We start from the raw sequence: 20,961 nt of genomic DNA on the forward strand, positions 1-20,961 counted from the left end.
GGAGGTAACCCTCATGGAAGGAGGCCCCAGCTCAACAAACTTCTTTGTAAAGAGAAGCTGGTTTCTGATCTTTTAGACCTCCAGCTTCCCTGAGGCTCCAGTCCTCCTAGACTTTCTACTGAGGGAATTTCCCCTTCCTCTACCTCGTGCCACTGTTGTCCATTATCATGGTAGCTCCTCTGTCACTGACTCCCAGATTCCTGCGACCACGTCTCCTCAGGCGGGCCCGGCAGCCACAGCCCCTCCTGCTGCTCACTCCTGGTTTCTGTGGCGAGCTGCAGCCTGTGTTGAGCCCCAGCTGGCAGGAGCATAACACTGTAGGGCATCCTCATCGGCCTTCCCAAGCCAGCCAGCAAACGCCGCGCTTTCTTGCTCTTTATTAGCAAGGACGTCTACATTTAGATCAGTTTTGTACAAATTTGGTCTGGACCACAGCCTTTAGACAAGCAGCTAGTGCAGCCTTACACCAGCTGCCACCAACTGGTGTCCATGTTCATCGTCGTAACAGCTGTGCATGAAAATACCTGTGCTTTGTTCGTGTTTCTTCGTTGTCTGTACGGAAATCAGCTCCCTGCCCTCCTGCTGGCTCCTGCCTCCCTTTTGTTCACACCTCGGGGTGAGCTGGCAGCTCCACAGAAGAGCCTGGTGCAGTAGATGGTTTTCTTTTTTAACTTACAAACCACGGTGGGCACACAGGGCTTTGGTGAATGCTGAAACTAATTACAGCTCATTTCCAGTGGAGCTGGGCCGCGGTGCTGGCTGGTTTTTGAAGCTGATGCGTAGCGAGCCGGCAGTGCAGACTCACCCCTCGCTCCATACCGAGGTCACCCCCCAGCGAGGAGCAGGACGGAGGCGCAGGTCCCTGGTGGCCCCCGGGGCACAAAAGCTGATGGACGCTTGTTCAGGGCAGCTCGAACACTGCTCTCCCGTGTGGGCTCTGCTGTTTATAAAGAAAGGAGCCCCACGGCAGCGGGTGGAGGCATTCACTGGGTTTCTTTCCTCTCCCAGACCAGTTTCAGGAGGCTCGTAGCAGTTCATCCTCTGCGAGCCTGCCACCCTCCCGCGCAGGCACACGCGTGCCCACCACCGAGAGGCAACGGGTGGCCGTGGCAGGAGGGTGCCGGGGCGCTCGGGAGCACGGGGAGGGGGACAGCCCCCGCCAGCAGCCCGCTTCGCTCACGGGAGGGGAGGTGGGACACGGCAGGGGCGGGGGAACAGGGCCGTGCCCCGGGGCTGGGTCCCTGCTCTATAAAAGTGACTTCGGCAACCGGCCTGGGGAAGAGAAGCAGCCCCGACCTCTGCTCCTGCCTCCCGCAGCCTCACCCGGCTGGAGGACCCCGAGCCAAGCCAGGCCCCGAGGATGAAGGTCCAGGTGCTGACGGCCGCTGCCCTGCTGCTGGTGCAGCTCTCCTCGGCCCCAGCGCAGGCTGAGGCACAGGGGGGGAGCCTGGAGAGGCAGCCTGGAGCCGGGGGGCCCCCAGAAGCCCCTCGGCCAGCTGGGGATGGCAGGGACACCCTGCCTGGGCAGGGTGCGGAGGGCAGCCACCCCCTGGCTGGAGCATGGGAGGTGCTGGCTGAGCCCCCCCAGATCCCCGGGGCCCCCAGCAAGGCCACGGGCAGCGGGCAGCAGGACCCCCCCAGCGAGCTCCGCAGGCGCCCGCCGCAGCCCCCCCGCAGGAGGAGCCTGGGGCTGAGCCACCACCTGAAGGGCCACGGGAAGTTCAACGCCGACACGGTAAGTGCGGGTGGTCCTCGCCTCTCCGGCACGAGGAGCATCCTCTCCTCGCAGACAGAGCAGGGTGTCCCAGCATGGCGCTGGCTATAACCATTCCCAGCTCTTTTATCCCCCAAATGCCCGCAGAATGGGCGCACATCCACGCCCGACACCTCCTCCTGCAGAGGTCTGCAAGCCCAGAGACCAGTTGCCCCCTTCCCCAGACGGCACAAGGCTCTGTGGGGTTTGTTGGAGCTCCCCACGTGCGGGGGGCTCGGGCGCAGCCACATCCCCTCAGCTGCCCCCGCGGCTGCAGGGAGCGGGTGGGCAGGAGATGGACTCCAAAGCGCCACTGAACCTCTCCTAGGCAGGCCAGGCCAAAGAGGCTCCTGTGGGACAGTAAAATGATGAAAAAAACAGCATTAATTGGGACAAGCCTTTCCCTGGGCTGTCAGCTTTAGTCTGAACACCACAGCGGGCACGGCCTCCACCTCCCTGCCTCCCCTGCAGCACTCGTGCCGCGGCATCCAGCGCCGGCCTTGCCAGAAGCCCTCGGACTGCGGCGGCTGCCTGGGGCTGTACACCTGCAAGCTGCCCGCGGGCACCTGCGGCCTGAAGGCCGTCTCCTGGCAGAGAGGTAGGCGGCAGCGCGCCCTGGCACCGCGTGCGGGCTCTGCGGGGCCCCGAGGCCGCAGCCGGCCCCGCCGCTCTCTGGGGTTTGTCTTCACAGGCGGGTTCCTGCGCAGCATCCAGAGCACCGGGCAGCACGCCGGCACGCTCCTCCCGGAGCCACACGGCTCGAAGTAAAGCCGGAGAGGCCGTCCTGCAGCTGAGACCGACATTTCCCACCCGAGTTTCATTTTAAATCCTTAATTATACAGCTGTAAATGTTTCTTTTGCTGTGCTTTTCATGCTGTTCGGTTTTTAACACCCCTGGATGCCGTACGCTGGGTGGGTTTGAGCCCCACTCTCCTTAGCGCTGCCAACAAAATACCGAGTGGCTGCAGAGCGGCCCCCAAAAGGCACAAATGTGGCCATTTTATGACTCGATTTATTCTGGGCTACTAGGATGTTGCAGGTAAAGCTGCCGGTGTTTGAGCCCAGTCACACAGATTTGAGTCCAAGCAGCCTGCTCGCATCGGGCACCCTGGGAAGCCTCCCAGCTCCCTGCTGCGGCACCCACGGAGCAGGGCAAACCCCACAGTAGTGGAAACATCGCTTGGGCAGGGGCACATGGAGCTCCCAGGCCCGGTGACAGGGGACCACATCTGCTTTGAGAGGCCTGAACTGAGCCAAAAGCTCAGCTTCATCTACTGCTGCGCAAAGCTTTATGGGCACCCCGGCAGGCGCGGGTGCGTCTCACCTTGGCTCTCATTAAAAGGAAACACATCTTTTAAAAAGAGAACGGGGACACAGCAGGTGACCAACCTCACACCACACCGCGGTTCCCTTGCCGGCACTGCACAGGGTGCTGATTTTCTGTGCTCGGTGCTGTGGCCTCCCGCACGGCCCATCAGGCTCACCTCCCGCTCGCCCTCCACCTCCGCAGGCCGGTGGCTGCTGCAGAGCCACCTCCAGGGCCTCCACAGCCCGGCCTTAAACCCTGCCGGCCTCTGCTCCTCGCACCGCCCCCACCCTCACACCGCACCCCTCCGCGTTTCTGCACGCTGCATGTGACGCAGCCGCTCCTGCCATCTCAGCACCCTCCCTGCCTCTCCTGCGCTTCATGGCCCGTCTGTGAGCAGCCACCACCCGGCTCCTCTCAGTTCCTTTCTCCAAAGCTTTTTCGCTCTGTGAAGCCCTCAGAGACAGAGGTGCGGTATCGCGCGCGGCTCGGCGTGCCAAATTTGGCTGAGAGCAGCCACGACATGGGATGGCCTGTGTCGGGGCACCAGCCCCGCGGCCCCTCCCCAGCAGCAGGGCCTGCTCCCCGCTCCAGCCGCCTGCGGGCTTTGCTCACCCTGCCCTGGCGCTGCTCGAGCTGCTCCCGTGCGGGCTGCCTGCAGCACGGGGCACCGGCACGCAGCCCTCCCCCTGCCACCCCCGGAGCTGAGGAGGAGCTCTCAGCCGCAGCAGGGCTGCCCTCCTTTCCTCTCTGGAGGAGACCCAAGGATGTTCCAGCTGCCCTTGACCGTGCCCCCACTTCCTAACGCTGCTGGAGATGTCACCAGCAGCAGGCAACGCCCGAGCTGATGCCAGCAAGACGCAGAGGTGGGAGAGGAGAATCTGTCTGACCCCTCCAGAGCGAGACCCCAAAGGTGAGCTCCCCTTTGGGCTCCCTCTGCAAGCAGCCTGGGCGAGGGGACAAGGCCACAGCTCCAGGGCGTGGGCTCAGCCGCTAGATGTCTCCTCCAGCCCACGTTCCACACCAGGCAGGCAGGTGGGCAGATGCAGCTCTCCCCCCAAAAACACCCCGGGGGCTGCATGCCTTTTACACCACTTGTTTTTAATTACATTGCATAAGGAAAGGCCTCTCCTCGCCAGGACCCCCTGGCACAGCCAGCCCGGTGGCTGGCTGGACGATCAAGTCCTCAGTAGGTTTAGTGGTTCCCCCTCACCCCTTCCGCTTGCTCAGAAGCTCCTCCTGGTCAGTCCACATCAGCCCTGCGGTCCTCAGTGTCCTCACTTCGCAGAGACCTACGTCCACGCTCCTCTGTCCCTCCCCTCCTCGGTGCTGGAGCTCTGCCAGCTCAGCCTCGCGGAGTCCCACTGCGGCCTCCTGCAGCACCAGGCGGAGAGGAGGCAGGGCAAGAGGCATCGGTTAATATTCGTTCTAACCCCGATATAAATAGAAAAATACAACAAAACAAAAAATTGACTAGCTAAGAGATCCGATCCGCTGGGATGTCTGCAACGTGCTAGCGCAGAGTTCAGAGAGTGCTTGGTCCAGTGCATGGTACTGTGGATATCCAGAGACCTGTCCTGGCAGCCCCGCGGCCAGCGAATCCTCCCGTGGCACCGCACGTCTGCGCGCGCATCCTGGCCGTGGTCAGCTCGCCCGAGGCTGCTGGCCCCTGGGAACAGGCCGAACGGGAACGGTTGATACGTCTGATTGGTTGCTGGTGAATGGTAAAGCCACTCTTCTGCGGAACGAGGACGTGCTTCGCGCTTACTTTTTGTGGAGGAATTTCATTTTGCTACCTAAAGAGAAGGAGAAAGGAAAATGGGCTTCCCACAGCGACAGGCCAAACAGGCATTCCTCCATCATCTCCTCAGAGCCACCTGTATCCTTTGGGAGACACGGCTCGTGGCCCACACTTTGGTTCCTCAAGAGCCTCCAGAAAAGAGGCAGACGGGGAGGCAGAGCCAACACGGTGCCAGAGCAGGGTTACATGGCCAGGCACCAATCACTCCAGGCTAGCACAGCACTCTGCAGGAAGCCACACTCAGTCACTAGCAGAGTCCTGCCACCCTTCAGCAGCTTCCCTGCTGCCAAATCTCAAGGCAACAAGAATCCCAAGCTTTCTGAGCGGCCGGTGGTTTTGCCGGTCCCTTACCTAGTCCTTTCAGGAACCTATTGACTCCACTCTGCTCCCCGCTGGGAAGTGTTTCCAGGTACTCCTGAGCCCGTACCTCAAACAGACCTGCAGGAAGAAAGAGTCAACAACCCTTAATTTTGCCTTCCTATAAATAAAAGTTAGAACATGCATCTGACAACATGCTGTCACAGCTTACCAATAAACTTGCACGTGAGAGGGAAATCACCCAACCTCCTCCACCTGCTGAGTCCACATCTGGGACAGGAGCTTTGGTCCGTGTCCGCAGGGTTCCCAGCAAATGAGCCCTGCTACCACCTCCTCCCCACCACTGCAAGGCTGACTGATCTTTTGTGCCTCACGCAAGGATGGACAAAACCTCTGCTCACTCTGCTACAAACATGGCCAAGTGCAGAAGGCGAGATCATCTGTGGAACTGGCATGCAGAAGCCACATTTTACCACCCTGCAAGAACTCTTTTATTCAGGCACCTATTTAAGTGCCCGTTGCTCACTAGTGCTTTGGAGGAAACTGCTACTCTAGCACTGAGCAGCAGCATGGATGAGAAACTTTAGCTGTCAGTAGTCCTAGGGACAGTGGGGTAAGACACATAAAAAGCCCCTGTTCTCCAGCAGCTGGTTCCTCTGCACCACACAAACACTACATCTCACCACCCTCCTGTAAGGGGAAGACAAGGAAACAGAGACAAAAAATCCCCGAGCAATTTCCTGAAGGCTGCACAAGGCTGTCAGAAGATTCAAACCATCAGCCTGCGCTGGCGCTTCCCTGCCACCTCCCTTGCAATGTCGCTGCACAGGCACTGAGCCTCCAGCCACGCTGCTGGAGAAGGAGCTGGTGGCATCTCCCGTCTCCTGGGAGCAACAGCAGGGCTTCCAGGACTGCAGAGCCCAGGCAGAGCCCCTCACCTCTGACCCCCTGCTTCCGCAGCTCCCGCTCCTGGATGAAGCCCCCGAACATCTGCGTCTCCATGAAGACCTCCAGGAAGCGGCGGAGGCTCTTGGAGGAGACGGCCTTGCGGAAGGCCTCGCGCTGCAGCGTCCGCTCCTCTCGCTCACTGGGGGTCAGGAAGAGGGAGTAGTGGCCCACGATCTCCACGAAGAAACGGACAAAGGCCTCGGACACCACCTCGTTCAGCGGGCTGGTCTCTGAGGAGAAGAGAAAGAGGCAGCAGTGAGGACAGCGCTGTAAGGGCGTGCTAGGAAAAAACACGTTCTCCTTTACTCATCTGTCCATGCAGGGCTATACCAGTCCTGGGTACAAACTATGCGGCTTTTTTTTCTTTCCAAGGCAAAGGACTGGGCTGCTGCTACTTTGAAAGTCACCCGGCTTTGTCTTGGCTCCTTTGCAACCAGGCTATGCCCACGCTGCCCCAAAAAGAGCTGTCTCAGCCCAGCCACTCGCAAGCTGCACCGCTGCCCCTGGGGCTAGCTGTGTCTGTGGACTGTCCACTGGAGGAGTCTGCATCCTTCACGCCACCAAGAGCAGAGAGTCTGTGTAAATCCACCAGAAAGGATTACAGTTGTTCCCTGGAGCCGTAAGGGAAGGAAGGACAAAGCCAGGAAGGGGATAAATGCTGCTTCTCTTCTCACAAAGAGAAATGGTTGTCAGTGCAATGGAATATTTAATAAAGCTTCAAGGAAAATACCTTTTTTAGACCTACTTCTAATTTAGACCTACCTCTAATTTCTGTGGTGCTTAATTCACTATGAACTTAGTTCTCCTCTAAGAAGGGACAGGAGGAAAAAGGGGCAGGAAGAGACACAGTTTTAAGCTGAACAGCACTGCGCTTTACCCTGCTTGCCATTCACGGCGCCCTCCTCCTTGTCACTCGCCAGCTCATTCCTCTGCTCCAAGATGTGCTCTAGGGCGGCCTGCAGCTTCCGGGGCAGGATGGAGTCCTCATCTTCCATCTGCAAAACAGAGACGGCCACCTCCTCAGGGCCTGCGGCCGGGGCACGGCCGGCTCCTGGTTCAGATCCTATCCAGCCCCTGACACGGCAGGGGGAGCACCAGAAACGAGCGGTGTGGAGAGGGAGAGGGAAAAGAAAACTCCTGATACACTTGGCACTTCACCAGCACCTCCCAGTCAGGGCTGTCAAGAGGCATGAGAGGAAAGAGAAAGGGGGGGGGGGGTCTCTTCCCAAACGCTGTCCTGTTCTGGGAGAATTTCAGGTGTCCGAGCCCAGCGGCTACCTGACAGGGCTCGCATCTGGCCACCCGGTCTGTGCGTGAGCACTCCCACCGCCACAACAACGGCTGATGTGAACAATGCTGGCACGCAGCCAGGCAGGCTCGCTCAGCTGCGCTCAGGCACCGCTCACGTTCTGGAGGCTCAACCACAGCCAGGAACTGCCCGCGAGCGCGCGGGAGCCCTCACCGGCCCCGGCTGGGGCGACACGGTGCAGCTCGAGCCTCCAGAAGAGAGGCGTGAGGCGCAGCGTGAGGCCCCACGCCCGCTGCCCGCTCACAGGGTGCAAACGCTGGCGAGCCAGAAATGCGTTAAAGGAGTGGTCCTCGCCCACAGCACCCGAGGCACAGGACAGACCCACGCCGCCAGCACTGCTCAGCCGTCTGCAAAGAGCCCTGGGGCAGAAGTAGCTTCTAGGCCAGGAGCACGCTCTTTCATCTGGCCTCTCCCCTTAAACACCCGGCTCCTCCCCTCCATGACAGAGGGAAGCAAAAAATCAGCGGGCAACCTCGTCTGCACAGCTAGATTCCCATTTACCGGCTTTCTGTTTGTGACCCCCCAGTGCAGGGAACTGGAGCAAGAAATCACAAACTCCTCGGCCAGGGAGCAATGCAAAGAAATCATCAAGGCCCCTGCTCAGGGCAGGGTGTGTGAGAGGAGAGGGGCTGACAGGCAGGGACTGGCAGAGCCACAGCTCTCTGGGATTCACAGCTGCTCCCCATGACACTGCTCGGCTGAGGGTTTCCAGCTCTGCCCTCGGTCTTACAGGGTACCTCTGAAGGACCCGCAGTACTCAGTGCTGTGTCTCCCCCTCATTAAAAAAAAAAAGAGAGAAATGATGCACGGTGATTCAGTCCTCAGCATCTCTGGTTTGGGTCTGCAGTATTATGCAAGGACACAGCAACCGCTCTAACGCTGCTAACCACACCTCCTGCCTCGGTTCGTGTGGGCAGTAAGCAATCCAGATGGAGGTAAGGTGCAGTGGGGGAGGAAGGGGACAGAAGATGCAGGATAGGGAATAGTTCTGCTCACCTGCCTCAGAAACCGGTTATTCACAAGGTCAACGACGAGGACCTGAGAATGAGAGAGCAAGAATGAAAATCGTTGTTTCCGTCATCAGAGTTTATCTTGATCCACAGCCACTCTGGAGGAAACTCTGGAGCCCTGGCCCTGCTCCTCCTAACCACCGCGGCAGCTGGAGGAGGCCCCCGAGCGAGCCAAGAGCGGAGCCTTGTTGCGGCTTTCTCACGACGTCGCCACAAACCACAGAGCAGCCTGGACAAGCCGAGGCTGTTTTCCTGGCCCAGCCTGCCATTCCTTGCTGCCTCGGCTCTGCCAGTTCTGGCATCCCCAAGTCACTCCTGCAGACTCTGCGCTCAGCCCCGAGGCAATATCATCCGGAGACCAACAAACTTTAGGAAAATCACCTCCTACCAGCAGCAGCCCTGCTGCGGGAGATCCCAGCTCGCTGTTTGCAGGCTCTGGGGAAGGCAGAGCCCAGAACTCTGCCTCACGATGGGCCCTGAGGGTCTTTCTTCTGGCTGCAGGAGCCAGAGGCCGAGATCTCAGTCCCTTCACACCATCAGCCACCATGCGGCAGCTGGCAGCTTTCCGTGGTGATACCACAACCTTGCCTTACAACAGCAGGGGCAAACGTGGCTCTCAATAGCAGCCTTTCTAGGCCAGAAGACAGCCTGCTGGAAGAAACGCCGTGAAGAGCATGGCTCACCTCCTCCACCGGGAGCTCCTTCAGGCGGGGCAGGGAGCTGGAGAGCAGGCCGATGAGGAAGGGGGTGGGCGAGCACACGATGTCGATCATGGAAGGCGGCAGCACGGGGATGTAGGTGTGCTGCCAGGTGAAGGGGTACAGGAGGGCCACCGTGGCGTGGCAACACTTGGAGAGCGTGCTGGAAGAAAAACCAAGGGAAATCTCTTCCGATTGTTCCGTGACTGAGCTCTGTTCCTAAATTTTTGCCCCTATTTTTCCCACGGGGAAGCCACAGATTTGCACACACAGGGCCTACGCTGTCCAGCAGAGCATGCAGCCATGGGGCACCGCACAAAGCCCTGGCCACAACCTGCAGCCACAAGGCCCCCAGGTGCTCGGGGCAGGCAGCACGCTCCATCCCTGCCCCTCGGCTTGGGCAGTGCACCTGCTTTGTCTTTGGGCAACCCTCAGGTTTTCTACAGGTCCCAGGCACGCTGATGGCTCTTGGTGGCCAAGCTGGAGCACAAGGGACGAATGTGGGAGGCAGCAGTCGCCAGCCCGCAGCTGGCAGGGCATCCTGCGGGTGCTGGAGCCTGCTGAGATTACTCCGAGCCACAGGAAACTGAGAAAGCGAAACGTGAGGACGGGAGTACACGGCCGGCCTCTGCACGGTGCTGCCCACAGCTCACGGGACCACGGCCTTCCTTCTTCCCCCTTCAAACCCTGCCGGCAGCTCTGCTGTAAGCCCCTTTGCTGACAGCTTCCAAGAGGGTCCGTCCAGAAGCCCCCCGGGCTCCCTGCAGGGAGGCGGGCAGGGCCTGCAGCCCATCACGGGCCGCGAGGAGCTCGCCGCAGGGCACCGGTGACTCATCTGGGTCTGGAAGCACTTGTACGAGGCGAGGGAGGGGAAGGGCTTGCCACTATGAACTGCGTGTGTAACGTCATTTTGTTTCACCAGCATCCAGGTCCCGAAAGGCTGGAGGAGGGGAGGGAGGCCGGCGCGGCCTGGAGGGCCCGCGTGGCTGGGCAGCGCGTGCAGCTGGCGTGCGTTCAGCTCCACGGGGGAATTTACGCCCAGCAACCCGGATCTGGCAGCTTACTGCTCAGGGGGAACGGGGGTGGTGGGTGTGGGCTTGAGCTCGCTCCAGCCGAACAAGCCTGCTCTCCCCCTTCCTCCTGCAAAGCCTGGTGAACGCAAAGCCCCTCACCACAGCGCTAACAGGAGCTGCGTGCTGAAGCACCGTGGCTGGCCGACAGCTGGCTGCCTCTCCTCAGGTAAATTCAGCCCAGCAGGACACGAGCACGGCTGCTGGGACAGCGGTGTGACCACACGCACAACGCAGGCAGTCAGAATCGTTAACCACACGACGCTTTCCGGAGATAAGTAAATCCCCGGGGAGAGGCTGGAATCTGCCTGACGTGGGAATTTTATCTGGGACTGTGACAGGTTGGGGTCGGGTGCCTGGGAGGGACCCCAGGGACGTGTGTGCTGAGGGTGTCTCTTCATGAGATGGGCACAGTGTCCTCTGTGCGCAGAGGGGTTTATCTTTAAGGGGACACTCTACAAAAACAGAGGAGGACCCTTCAAAGGCTGTGTCACATAGTACCTCTATGTCTTTAGAGAGGAGAAAGCCAGTTCCCCATCCTCATTCAGGAAGCTCTTACAGCATCCTCCTCCCTTCTCTGCATTCAGTCCTGCTGCCACCCTGCTGCTGCTGCTCCCCAGCTGCACCTGCCCTCATCACCCAGCCCTTGCTGAAAGCTGACCAGCACAGCTGACTACACCCCACATGTGCAAGGTAGATGAAGAATCAGAGAGAAGCAAAACAAATATAATGAGATAAGAAAACACAGAGCTAGTAATAAATGCTAACATTTACCAAAAAACAAAACAAAACAAAAAAACACATAAAACCCAACCCAACTCCCACATAAGAAACGTAGGACCAACATCAGAGCAAATTTCTTTTCATGTAACTTTCGTACATGCTTTATTTGAAAGGAACTGCAAGAAAAGTAGATGTACCTTCCTAGAAGCGCGCCCAAGCTAATGACATCCTTTAAAAACTGCCGTCTACCAGGCGGCGTTACTTGCACACCCATAAATTTCAGGCCAAGCAAGCAGGTGCAAAAGCAGGGCTTTTTTTCCCCTCCATTACTGCAGAGCGTATTTTCCACTCCCCAGTTTCTGACTCATAGCAGCCACAGCACAACAACGGCAGCGTTCCTGTGAAAGCTGCAGGAACTCCCCCTGCTTTCCCCACCTAGCGCGGTGGCACTGCTGTCACACTGCCACCACTGGACACCCTCTCCTAAAGGTGAGGAACCGACTTCATAGATGGCACACGAAAGCCAACAGGAGGGGCCTTTGTGGCTCCAGACAGTTCCGTGGAAGAGCAGCGAGCTGCTGAAGGAGGTGGTTATTTATGGCACGGTGAGATGTTACGGCATGCTGTCTCCCAGTGTATTTATGGTGGCTTGCTCTTCCCCCAGCCCTGCTCTCAAGTCGCAGTGAGTACACATGGTACGTGAGAGCTTAAGTGGGAGGAAAGATGGCTGAGGTCCAGTTAGTGGAAGTCACAGAGCTGTTTAAGTCTCAAATTATATGCTCCATGCCGTGGGAAGCAAAACAGATAGCTTCCCCTTCTACCTTTCCATCTGCGAATGGCTCCTCACCTCCAGGAAAAATCCTACTGATCTCTGCTCTGAAACACTTCTCACCATGGAAGGAATTTCTGGAGAGTAAGGCTGTTGGGGCTGAGGTCTGTGAGCCTCCCTTGAAGGCAGAGCAGTTTTCAGAGGGGGACACAGATGAGGTACCACTGAAGCATCTCTTCTGTGTGTGATTCTGTCTGATGTCCCCTGCAGACAGCCTCAGGAGTTGCAGCTTGCAATGGTGTAAGAGCCCTGTCCTGAATCAGACAAGGTTACCGAGCCATGCAACGGAATCCAGCCTGAAAAATTCCCTTTGTGCAATCTGTGTAACTGTGTGCTCTTCAGCCATCAGCAGCAGTGGAGACTGAACTACACCGCAGTGGCAACACAGCTCGTACCTGTCTGCGTAGCAGGTGAATGCAGCCACCAGGGTTGTGGACACTGCTCAGGAGGCTGGACGCCCGTTCCCGTGAGATGGGCTTGTCTCTCAGCACAGCTGGAGCAGTTCAAAGCACTCTCAAAGCACTGGTTGCTTCAGTGTCCACCAGGGATCTTACACCAAAAGGGCAAGTGATGCCTTTGGACAGCTACAGCCAATGTCCCTATTGAAATCCCTACTGAAAATCCTGAAAGCCCAGGATGTGTGCACCACAGCCACCACACTGACTGCTGCCATTTGAATAATACTGACCCAGGGTGCTGCGTATGGCTTGCTGTGCTCCAGGTGCCACCAGAAATTAAGGGGTCTGTCCCATGGGATCGCAGGGTGCTCTGGGGAGTGCCATGCACTAATATCAGGCCGAAGAAGTTCACTGTGGGAGGCAGATACTGTTTTTAAGGCTTTTGGTTCCAACAGCAAATCCTTAAAATACTTTTAAGTCTCTAAAGCACACTTTCAAGATCCTGAGCACATCCCCATGGGTTCATTCAGCCTCCTGAAGAGAGATCACGGCTGAGCTGTACACCTGATGCTCCTTGCACAGGAGCTTGCAGGAGACAATGATTCCTATAGTATAGGGGCTAAAAAGTACCAAAGTACACAAAAAACCACGTCATATTCTTTCCCTAAAGGGCTGATTTGGATATTGGCTGATGTACAGATCTCCCTGGCTGGGCACTCCCTTGATCAGACCGAAGATAGCGTACCTATTTGTTTGCTTAAACAATAGCCTTTCCCCCACACAGCATCCTACACAAAGCATGTTTGCAAAAGCACAACATGCAGCAAAAGCTGCATGTTTGCAGCCGCAGCTTCTTGGTAGCACCTTACACAGAGGTGGTCAATGCAGAATCTGAACAAACCAGCTCCAACTAAGTAGAAACTCTTCTTCCTCTCCAGGGAAAGCTTGCTCTGAGACGAGCTTGACTTGCTCTAAAAGACACTGACGATTTGCAACAGCTTCAGGGGAAGGATGCTGGAGGCTCAGTTTGGTTATTTTCTTCCCAAACTTCAGACTGACTACAGGTTTTCCCCCTTTCTGCTTCTAAGGAGAGCACATGTGCTAAAAAACCCACTAAACTGAATCTTTAGGTTTGGGAGACTTAAAAGATTTCTGAAAAATATTATTGATTCAATCAGCCTTCTGGAGCTTAATGCCAGTAAGCCCTTTGCTCCCTGCACCAACCAAAATGCTGAAAATATGTTAAATTGCAAAATGCCAGCATGGCTTGATTTTACTTCCTTTTTTTTTTTTTTTTATATATAAGCTCTGCTACAGTAGGATTTATTTTACAAACACCTTTGGGTTTCTGACACTGCTTAACATCTGGATTTACTTATGATGCATCACGGATTTGGTTTAGAGCATTTAATAGGCGTGGGGAGCTTCCAGACTTTGCACTGTGACTTGGCACACCCTGCCAGGATGCTGCCAGGCTCCACCAGCGGTGGGGACAGCCGCTGCCTCCCAGAGAGGCAAGCTGCTGCACGTGAAGAAGCAAGCATTAAGGGAATCTGAAGAAATGGTGCTATTATTTGACGTACATACCTCCTCCTTGGGTTTCTTCTCCCCAGCCACAACACAAAACCAAGAAATCTGTGAGGCTGAATTCACAGGCACAGACCAGGCTGCTTTTGTGGCGCACAGAAAGGGCTGCTTTTAATGATTAATTATCTTTTCCTGGGATGACCACATTTAAAGTGTCTACTCTTCTTCAGATCTGCCTTTGATAACAATGACCACTCTGTGCTGTTGACACAGCTGTGGTTTCTGGCGGGGCAGATGCAATTGCTCGAGTTGGTCAGACCCACAACAGGCTTTTGAGGAGAGCTGGAAAAACGGTGCCTTGATTTTAAGCCTGTGTAAATTTTCCAGTTTAAAAAGCCCTCTGAATCAAACACGTCTCACTCAGGCCAGCAAAAGCTGCCCGGCACTAGGCAGCTTGGGAAATCGGGCTGCTTTTATTTGGAAGATGCCTACTGAAACGTTGGCCTTGGATGCCTCGAGCTGCGTGCCAGGCGGTTTCAATTGGAAACGAACGGAGCTGCAGTGTCTAACCTGTGCCACTGCCTCCACTGCCCCAGGACTAAACTTTACAGTACGGGAGTGAATTAAGGTGGGGAAGACTGTAGAGACCTACACAGTTTTCACAAAGTCATCCTCCTGGCTTGCGAGGGGATGTATACTCCAGTTCCCATAGCGACAGAGAAAAACCAACAACTCATAAACCCAATTCTTTCCTTTTCCGCTGCCAAGCTTTGGATTGACGGGTCTTTAAAAAACACTCAATGTTCATTCTAAAGATGGAAAAGACAGTATTTCACTTGCTGTACACTTGTTAGATGCATTTTTTTTTGGCTCAGCTTGAAAACATTTCACAGTTCACACAGCACTTGGCAAAAGACCTTTCATCCTCCTTTCCCAGGGCCTGACTTTATAGCAATTAAGAGACAAAAATAAACTGCATACATCATTGTCTCCATCACTTACACCCATACGTACCTTACACACGTGTACAGATAGTTATTGATAGTGCCTGCATGAAGAACTGCAAATTACATTTATCACGCATCTTTCATCGTGTCACCTGCACTCTCCCCACTAATCCATCTCAGCTGGATTATTTCTAGCATTCCAAACCTCTGAGTAGTTTAGAACAGCTGCTTTTATCGTTTTTTCCTTCTCTTAAGCTACTGCCAAAAAAGGTTTCTTTTCTTTCCCCTGAAACTAGCGTTTTCACCCTCGAAGTAAATACTATTTAGTGTTCATTGAGTTCAGTGTGTTCCTGTCCCAGCAAAAGCACCATTTGGACAGAAGGCCTTGTACCTACAATACCATCAACATCCAGAACATGGAATCTCTACCAACAAATACAGTAGATCGCAGACCTCTCATTTATGAAAGCCTCACCAATCCAGTGCACTCAAGTCACTGGACTGGATTAAAAATAAAAGTTTACTTCATTTTGAGGGTTATTTCCTTTGTTTTCTATTTTTCAAGCCTTTGCAGTCCTTTGGGGTCATTTTCAAGTTTTTTCTCTACAACAAGGAGAACCAGAGAAACTTCCTATCTTGTTCCAGGAAAATAAAATTAAGACTCTCCTGAAACTGCCTGACACTAGGAGCAAGGTCTTCTCACATACATCAAATGGTGAAAGCCTTGTAGATAGCTGGCAAGCGTACAATAAATATTTGAATCTGAGTCCTGTGGTCTAACAGACCTGGATCTTTAAAACATGACTCCTCCCCCCTCCCCCCCCCCCCCCCCCCCCCCAGAAGAAAGCAGTTTATGTTATATTTAGAAATTTCTAGAAAGTATGATCCTATAGCTCTCTTTTGTCTTTTACAGGCCTGGGCAGTTTGATTCATTCCTAAAGATTCTGGATATATTGACAGAAGATACAGGGGAAAAAAACACAAGTATCAACCCATGGAAGTGCTCTGAATTAGGGATATTCTGTAACACAGCATGCTCAGAATACACAGTGGTGTGCAGCCATAAAGATATTTGATAGGAAAAGATCTGGTAAGTAAAGGTTCATTCTGAAGAGATGCCTTAAAAATACAAAAAAGCCCCAAACCCTACCTCCCATTCTTACCACCCAGCCTCACGTAGAGATTAAGATATCAACTGTGTCCTTAACAGATTTTCCCAAAATGTAAAATTAATTCTATAGCAGGGAAGAAAAGCCTTCGAAAACAAAGCTTGTCATCATAAATTATCACATAAATCATATATGTAGAAATACAGAGTTTTGGATGAATTCTCTGCAAGTCTGAATGCTTTGCATTTCAAGTGTGGCTTAAATATCCAGAACACCAAACATCTATGCGTATAATGTATCACTGACTATAAAGAAGCGAACCTCCCCTCCCTGACCCAAGGCAGATGCCAAAAATTGCAAGCAGCCAGCGCTGCCAGGATACTACAGCTTCCCTCTCCCCAGCTTTCCTATTCTATGATAAGACCGCCTGAGCTCTGCCCTCAAGAGCCCTGGAGCCCTGCAGGATGAGTTTTTTCCCTTAGCTTTCCTGTAGAAGGGGCCTCCCCATCTTTTGCCCCTGCACTCAGTCCCAGGACTGCAGCCTGCTGGCTGGAAGTTGTGAGAACAGACAGCTTAGGGGCACTGTATGCTCCTGAAACCTGAGCACGCTCCTCGGTGTCATTACTCATCCAGGCAGCTTTTCCTTCCCCAGCCCTGGCGAACTCTCCTCCTTAAATCCTCAAGTGCTTCAAGGGCTGGAGAGCAGCCAGCCACCAGCTGCAGGAGATCTTAAAGAAACCTGGGACCATTTTTCTAACTTTGGAGAGCAAATTAAAAAAAAAAAAAAAAAAAGGCAAATTGAGCATATTTAAAAATAGAAGAGGGAAGTCCTCTGTCCCCATCCCCCTCGCCGCATCCTTTACTTTCCTCCTCCACAAATCTTTAGGAAAGAACCAATATTAAAATTCAAGCTGAAGTTTTAAAGCTTTAAGAAACAAATTTTGTGACATCAGGGAACAATCCAGAAGGGACAGCTACCTCTGCCTGAGGTCTCACCTTCAGAACTTCAGCACGGCTCTGTGCAGCACCACGGACCAAGAGGTCCAAGAGTTGGCTCCTCAGTACCAGGGCTCTACTCTGAAACCTTTTAGAGGAAAGGGAATCTGGTTCTCTATGGGGATGGAAGCAGCTCGCTCTTTGCAAGCTGCCAAGTTAAAATATGGTGCATGGCTTGAGTTCCCCGCTCCTGGGAATTATGACAGCCCTACTTACATCAGATATGAGTTGGAAAAAAGCAGAAAAGAAAAAAAGAACAGGGCAAAGAGATCAGTCACTGCAGTCTCCTCAGCTTCCCCTACAGAGCAGCGTTTTGTTTAAGGAAATGCAAGAGGGTACCTGAGCTTGTCTGCGATAAAGATCACCCTCCTTTCAAGAAGCAGGGAGGCGAAGACCCTGCTCAGGTGCCGCACGCTGAGGGATGTGAACAAGGACTCAAAATCGACATGCTCAAGCCTGGAGTCAAGAGGCCGCCGCAGCTCAATTACCTGTTGGAGAGGAAAAGACCACAGGTCAGCTCTCACCATCCGCTGACACCGAGGAAGCAAGGACCCGACGGATATTTTACAAGCTAACAAGCAGTACTGACTCCGCTGCCAGACACCACACGGCGTTCAGCCCTCCGACACAATCTTCCAAAGACCTCCCACAAGCCCTTCTTCCAGAGGAAGCTGAGGACCATCCAGAGTCCACCCCAATGGGCACAGCATGAGACCATTCACATGTTCACCCCACTGGACTGAGGACAGGGAGCTCTTCATAAGGAGGAAAACTAGTTTGTGTCCAGCTAAGAGTGGGTTCCAGGCTTTCTGACATTCAAGCAACAGAGTGGCACAGAACTGTTCTGATTTTCATTCTTATTTTCACAGATACGATTTACTTATTTTTTTTACTGCAAGAATCTCCATGTCTGATCTACTGACCATAAATTTTTATACCAGTTACAGAAAAGAGTTCCTTGTAGCCTGTGGGCATTTTCCCTTGCTCATATCTATTTAAATAATTCCTGTCACACCATCTTGGCACTTCATACTCCTTATCTTAGACAGATCTTACTAAATTGTTCTTGAAAACTTCCAAAGCCAGACTTTTCATAAACCCCACAATAAAATCTACTCTAGCTCTGAACTACCCTTAACAATACCAAGCCTACAGCTTAACTCTCTCAGTGGCAAATTGCCTCTCCGACTTGTTGTCTTACTCTCAGTATACAATCAGAACAACTGGACGCTTTCTGCTCTGTAGGAAACTTCTTGTCTATTGGAAGGTCATTATCACCTGTCCCTCTTTGCCCTTTGTTTTCCGTATTAAGCAAACCATTCTCTCAAGCCTTGCCTGTGTTTTCTAAACCACTTAGTAAGTGGAACTACTTCTCTGGGGCTTTCTCCTGGTGTTTATTTACGTTTGTTTTGAAAGCGATACTCCGAATGAATCTCCACCAATGCTGGAGAGCAGGAAAATTGCCTTCCTTCATTATTCATCCTTTCACTTTCCTTCACAATGCCAGAGATCATCTTGATAACATCATATTGTTATTTCCACTCATTTTATGAGCCACTACACCACCAGATCATTTTCTGAAGTACCGCTGCTCATTCAGTTACTTCCATGTCGTATTAGACTGCTGATTTCTCCTTCACGGCATTTTGCTCTTATCCATGCTGAATTTCAGACCAAATCTTGAATTTAGTAAGGTCATTTTGAATTTTAATCCCTATCTCTCCGAAGTGCCTGCATCCCATCTCAGTGCTGTCATCTACCAATTGTACAAATGTGGATTTATGCCACCAACGAGATCACTACCGAGCACCACGGATCCTAGAAACAGACAGCCGAACCATTCTCACAGCCTGCCAAGCACACCACTGGGAATCTACTCCTCGAGTGCGGATTTTTAACCAGCTATGCATGTGCTTTGCAGAAATTTAATTTAGCCTGGCCTGTTGAGTTTGGTTAACGAGAATGTCAGCACGTAGTGCTATGCTGAAAGCCGTCCCACATTTCCCTAAAAAGCCTTCCACGTTTTCCTCTCTAGAGTTGGTACTTCAGAGAAGAAAACTACATGAGTTTAACAAGACTCTTCACAAATCCAAGCTATTTCTCACTACTTTATGATCCTCTCGATTCATATAAGCTGATTATGTAGTTTGTTCCTACATACTTTGAGCAATCAGAGTTAGGCCGGTCCTGTTACATTCCCTTGTATCCTCCTCACTCTTCCTCTCCTTGAATGCAGACACTAGGCCTTCTCTTTTCTACTCCACTGGGACTTGATGTTCTCAAAGCTGCTTGCAAAACAGCTGCTTTTGCGAAACAGCAAAAAAGACAACACTGCAGTTGTTTTTCACAGAACTATATCCCAAATCTCCTCAGCTCCTGATTACCCCAATACTGCCTTCAGCAAACTCTTCCTGCTCTGCCCTGCACCCTCACCCTCTCGTTGTTGCTGTTAATAGCATTAAGAGTCTGATTGTAAATAATCTTCCTTCTGAAGGCTAAAACCACATAGAATATGACAGCTTGTCTTCACTCTCTGTACATTAAAGGTTTCCTAATGCTAGAAGAAGAAATCAATCCAGTGTCGACACTCAGTGTTTCTCTCTGTTTCATCCTTCTAACGTATTCACAGATCCTCCCTTACTAGTCCAGGTTTCCAAGGAAATTGGATTCGCAGTAGTCATGCTCCCACTTGGTGTCCTCCTCCTGCCTTAACTTTTGATTCCCCAGCTGGCCAGGTTCCCATTTCAATGAGCAGGGGTCCCAAGGACGATTAAATTCTGCAGGAAGCAGCCACCCATGGAGGAGAGGTGCGCTGCAACAGCGCAGTGTCCCTGCTGAGAGAGACGGGCAGTGCGGTGCACAGCCAGCACACATCCTGCTTTGCAACAGCTCCCCCGTGCACTGGCACAAAGGCACTGGCAGGGGCACGGAAACTGCTCCGTGCTCAGAGAAGAGGGAGAGCGAGGAAGCAGGTTTCACTAATTCCACTGTTTACAGACACACGTACTTTGTCCTCTACTGGCTGTAACTCATTTTAGCCTTCATTTTTTCTGTTTTGGTCCTTGTGTGACTTACACAGTTTTGACTTCAGCAATATGTATACTGATATTGCTAGATAAAATAGGGCCGGTTGGTTTTGTCTGCTCAAGCAGACTGCTGACCGTCTACACTTGGCATGCTCCCTATTAGAGAAAACCTCCATCAGCTCTGTCTCTTTCCCCTTGCTCACATTCAGGGTACGTCATGCCCAACAGGAAGCATGGCCAAGACCACATTCAATTTGGCTCCCTACTTCTGCCAACAGCCCTTCAACGCAATCCCCCAAAGCTCTGCTCTCTTAAACCCTCCCTCTGTCCTCACATCACGCTGGGGGAGATGCAAAACATACCCTCACCTCCTTGCTGTGAAAACAACGTTTTGAAAGGCTTTGCCCTTATGTGATTTCAGATATTTTTTAACCAGAACTCCCTCTTTTGTCCCACACAAACGGTGATTCTGCATTACAGATGCCAGAGCACATGCAATTAATCCTGAGTTCAGGGAATTAAGCGGGGAGGTCCTTGAGCAGATCCAAGGTCACGTGCTGGGTAGCATGGAGTCTGCCAGTCTGTGGCACCTGGCCTCAGCACCAACGTCCTGCTTCATTCTGCCACGTGGCTAATGTGCCTCCACCTTTACTTTTACCGTGACTTCCTTTTTGATTCTGAGGTCACTGGAGAACTCTCCATGCCATCCCCTCTGCTCCCCTATCTTACTCCTTAGCTTCCTCCCTCGAAACTGCCAGACAATCCGTCCTTCTTGAACACCTCCAGTGCTACGCCACAGTCCCACCTTCCAGTTGTCAGTACTGCACTGGCTGCTGCCCTAACTCTCCCCCTCTCCAGGCTAGTGTTTTTACCTCTGTTCCTGAGCCCGGCAAGAAGTTCTTGACTGTAATTGTCCGGCCCAAGGCTGGGAAAGGTGCCTCCATGACACTCCTCATGAGAGGCTGCACCAAGGCTGGGGAAATGCCCCGTCTCTTCTCAACCTCATCCAAGATCTGAAATGAAACCATGAAACCGCAAAAACGTGTAAAGCAGGAGGAGGGAGGCAACACCAGTAAAAAAGTGCACCAGCATTCTCTCCTTAGCACAACACTGATGTGGAGCCCTGAATCACAAGGAAGAAAGTAACGTGGAACTGAAAGGCTTGCATTTTCTTCAGCACGAGAAACCCAGCT

General features: G+C 53.2%; 2 protein-coding genes across 4 annotated transcripts in view; one reads left to right on the plus strand and one right to left on the minus strand.

Moving 5' to 3' along the window:
- Positions 1 to 81: 81 nt before the first annotated feature.
- LOC310905591 (uncharacterized protein) lies at positions 82 to 4,011 on the plus strand. The gene is made up of 3 exons (XM_083852082.1): positions 82 to 1,735; positions 2,225 to 2,351; positions 2,445 to 4,011. The coding sequence occupies exons 1-3, from the start codon at positions 1,361 to 1,363 to the stop codon at positions 2,519 to 2,521; spliced, it is 579 nt and encodes a 192-aa protein (XP_083708208.1). The 5' UTR covers positions 82 to 1,360; the 3' UTR covers positions 2,522 to 4,011.
- A 132-nt stretch (positions 4,012 to 4,143) lies between these two features.
- Positions 4,144 to 20,961, minus strand: part of DENND2A (DENN domain containing 2A) — a 58,480-nt gene continuing 41,662 nt past the window's right edge. For all 3 annotated transcript variants that reach the window (XM_083851973.1, XM_083851974.1, XM_083851975.1), the window contains exons 13-20: positions 20,641 to 20,781; positions 17,082 to 17,230; positions 9,129 to 9,306; positions 8,432 to 8,473; positions 7,004 to 7,121; positions 6,117 to 6,356; positions 5,212 to 5,298; positions 4,144 to 4,855 (exon numbers count right to left, since the gene is read on the minus strand). In XM_083851973.1, coding sequence (XP_083708099.1) covers positions 4,824 to 4,855; positions 5,212 to 5,298; positions 6,117 to 6,356; positions 7,004 to 7,121; positions 8,432 to 8,473; positions 9,129 to 9,306; positions 17,082 to 17,230; positions 20,641 to 20,781 — 987 coding nt within the window. In that variant the 3' untranslated portion in view covers positions 4,144 to 4,823. The remainder of the gene's footprint in view (positions 4,856 to 5,211; positions 5,299 to 6,116; positions 6,357 to 7,003; positions 7,122 to 8,431; positions 8,474 to 9,128; positions 9,307 to 17,081; positions 17,231 to 20,640; positions 20,782 to 20,961) is intronic.

This window comes from Anser anser (assembly GCF_964211835.1).
Source record: "Anser anser genome assembly, chromosome: 1".
Lineage (NCBI taxonomy): Eukaryota > Metazoa > Chordata > Aves > Anseriformes > Anatidae > Anser > Anser anser.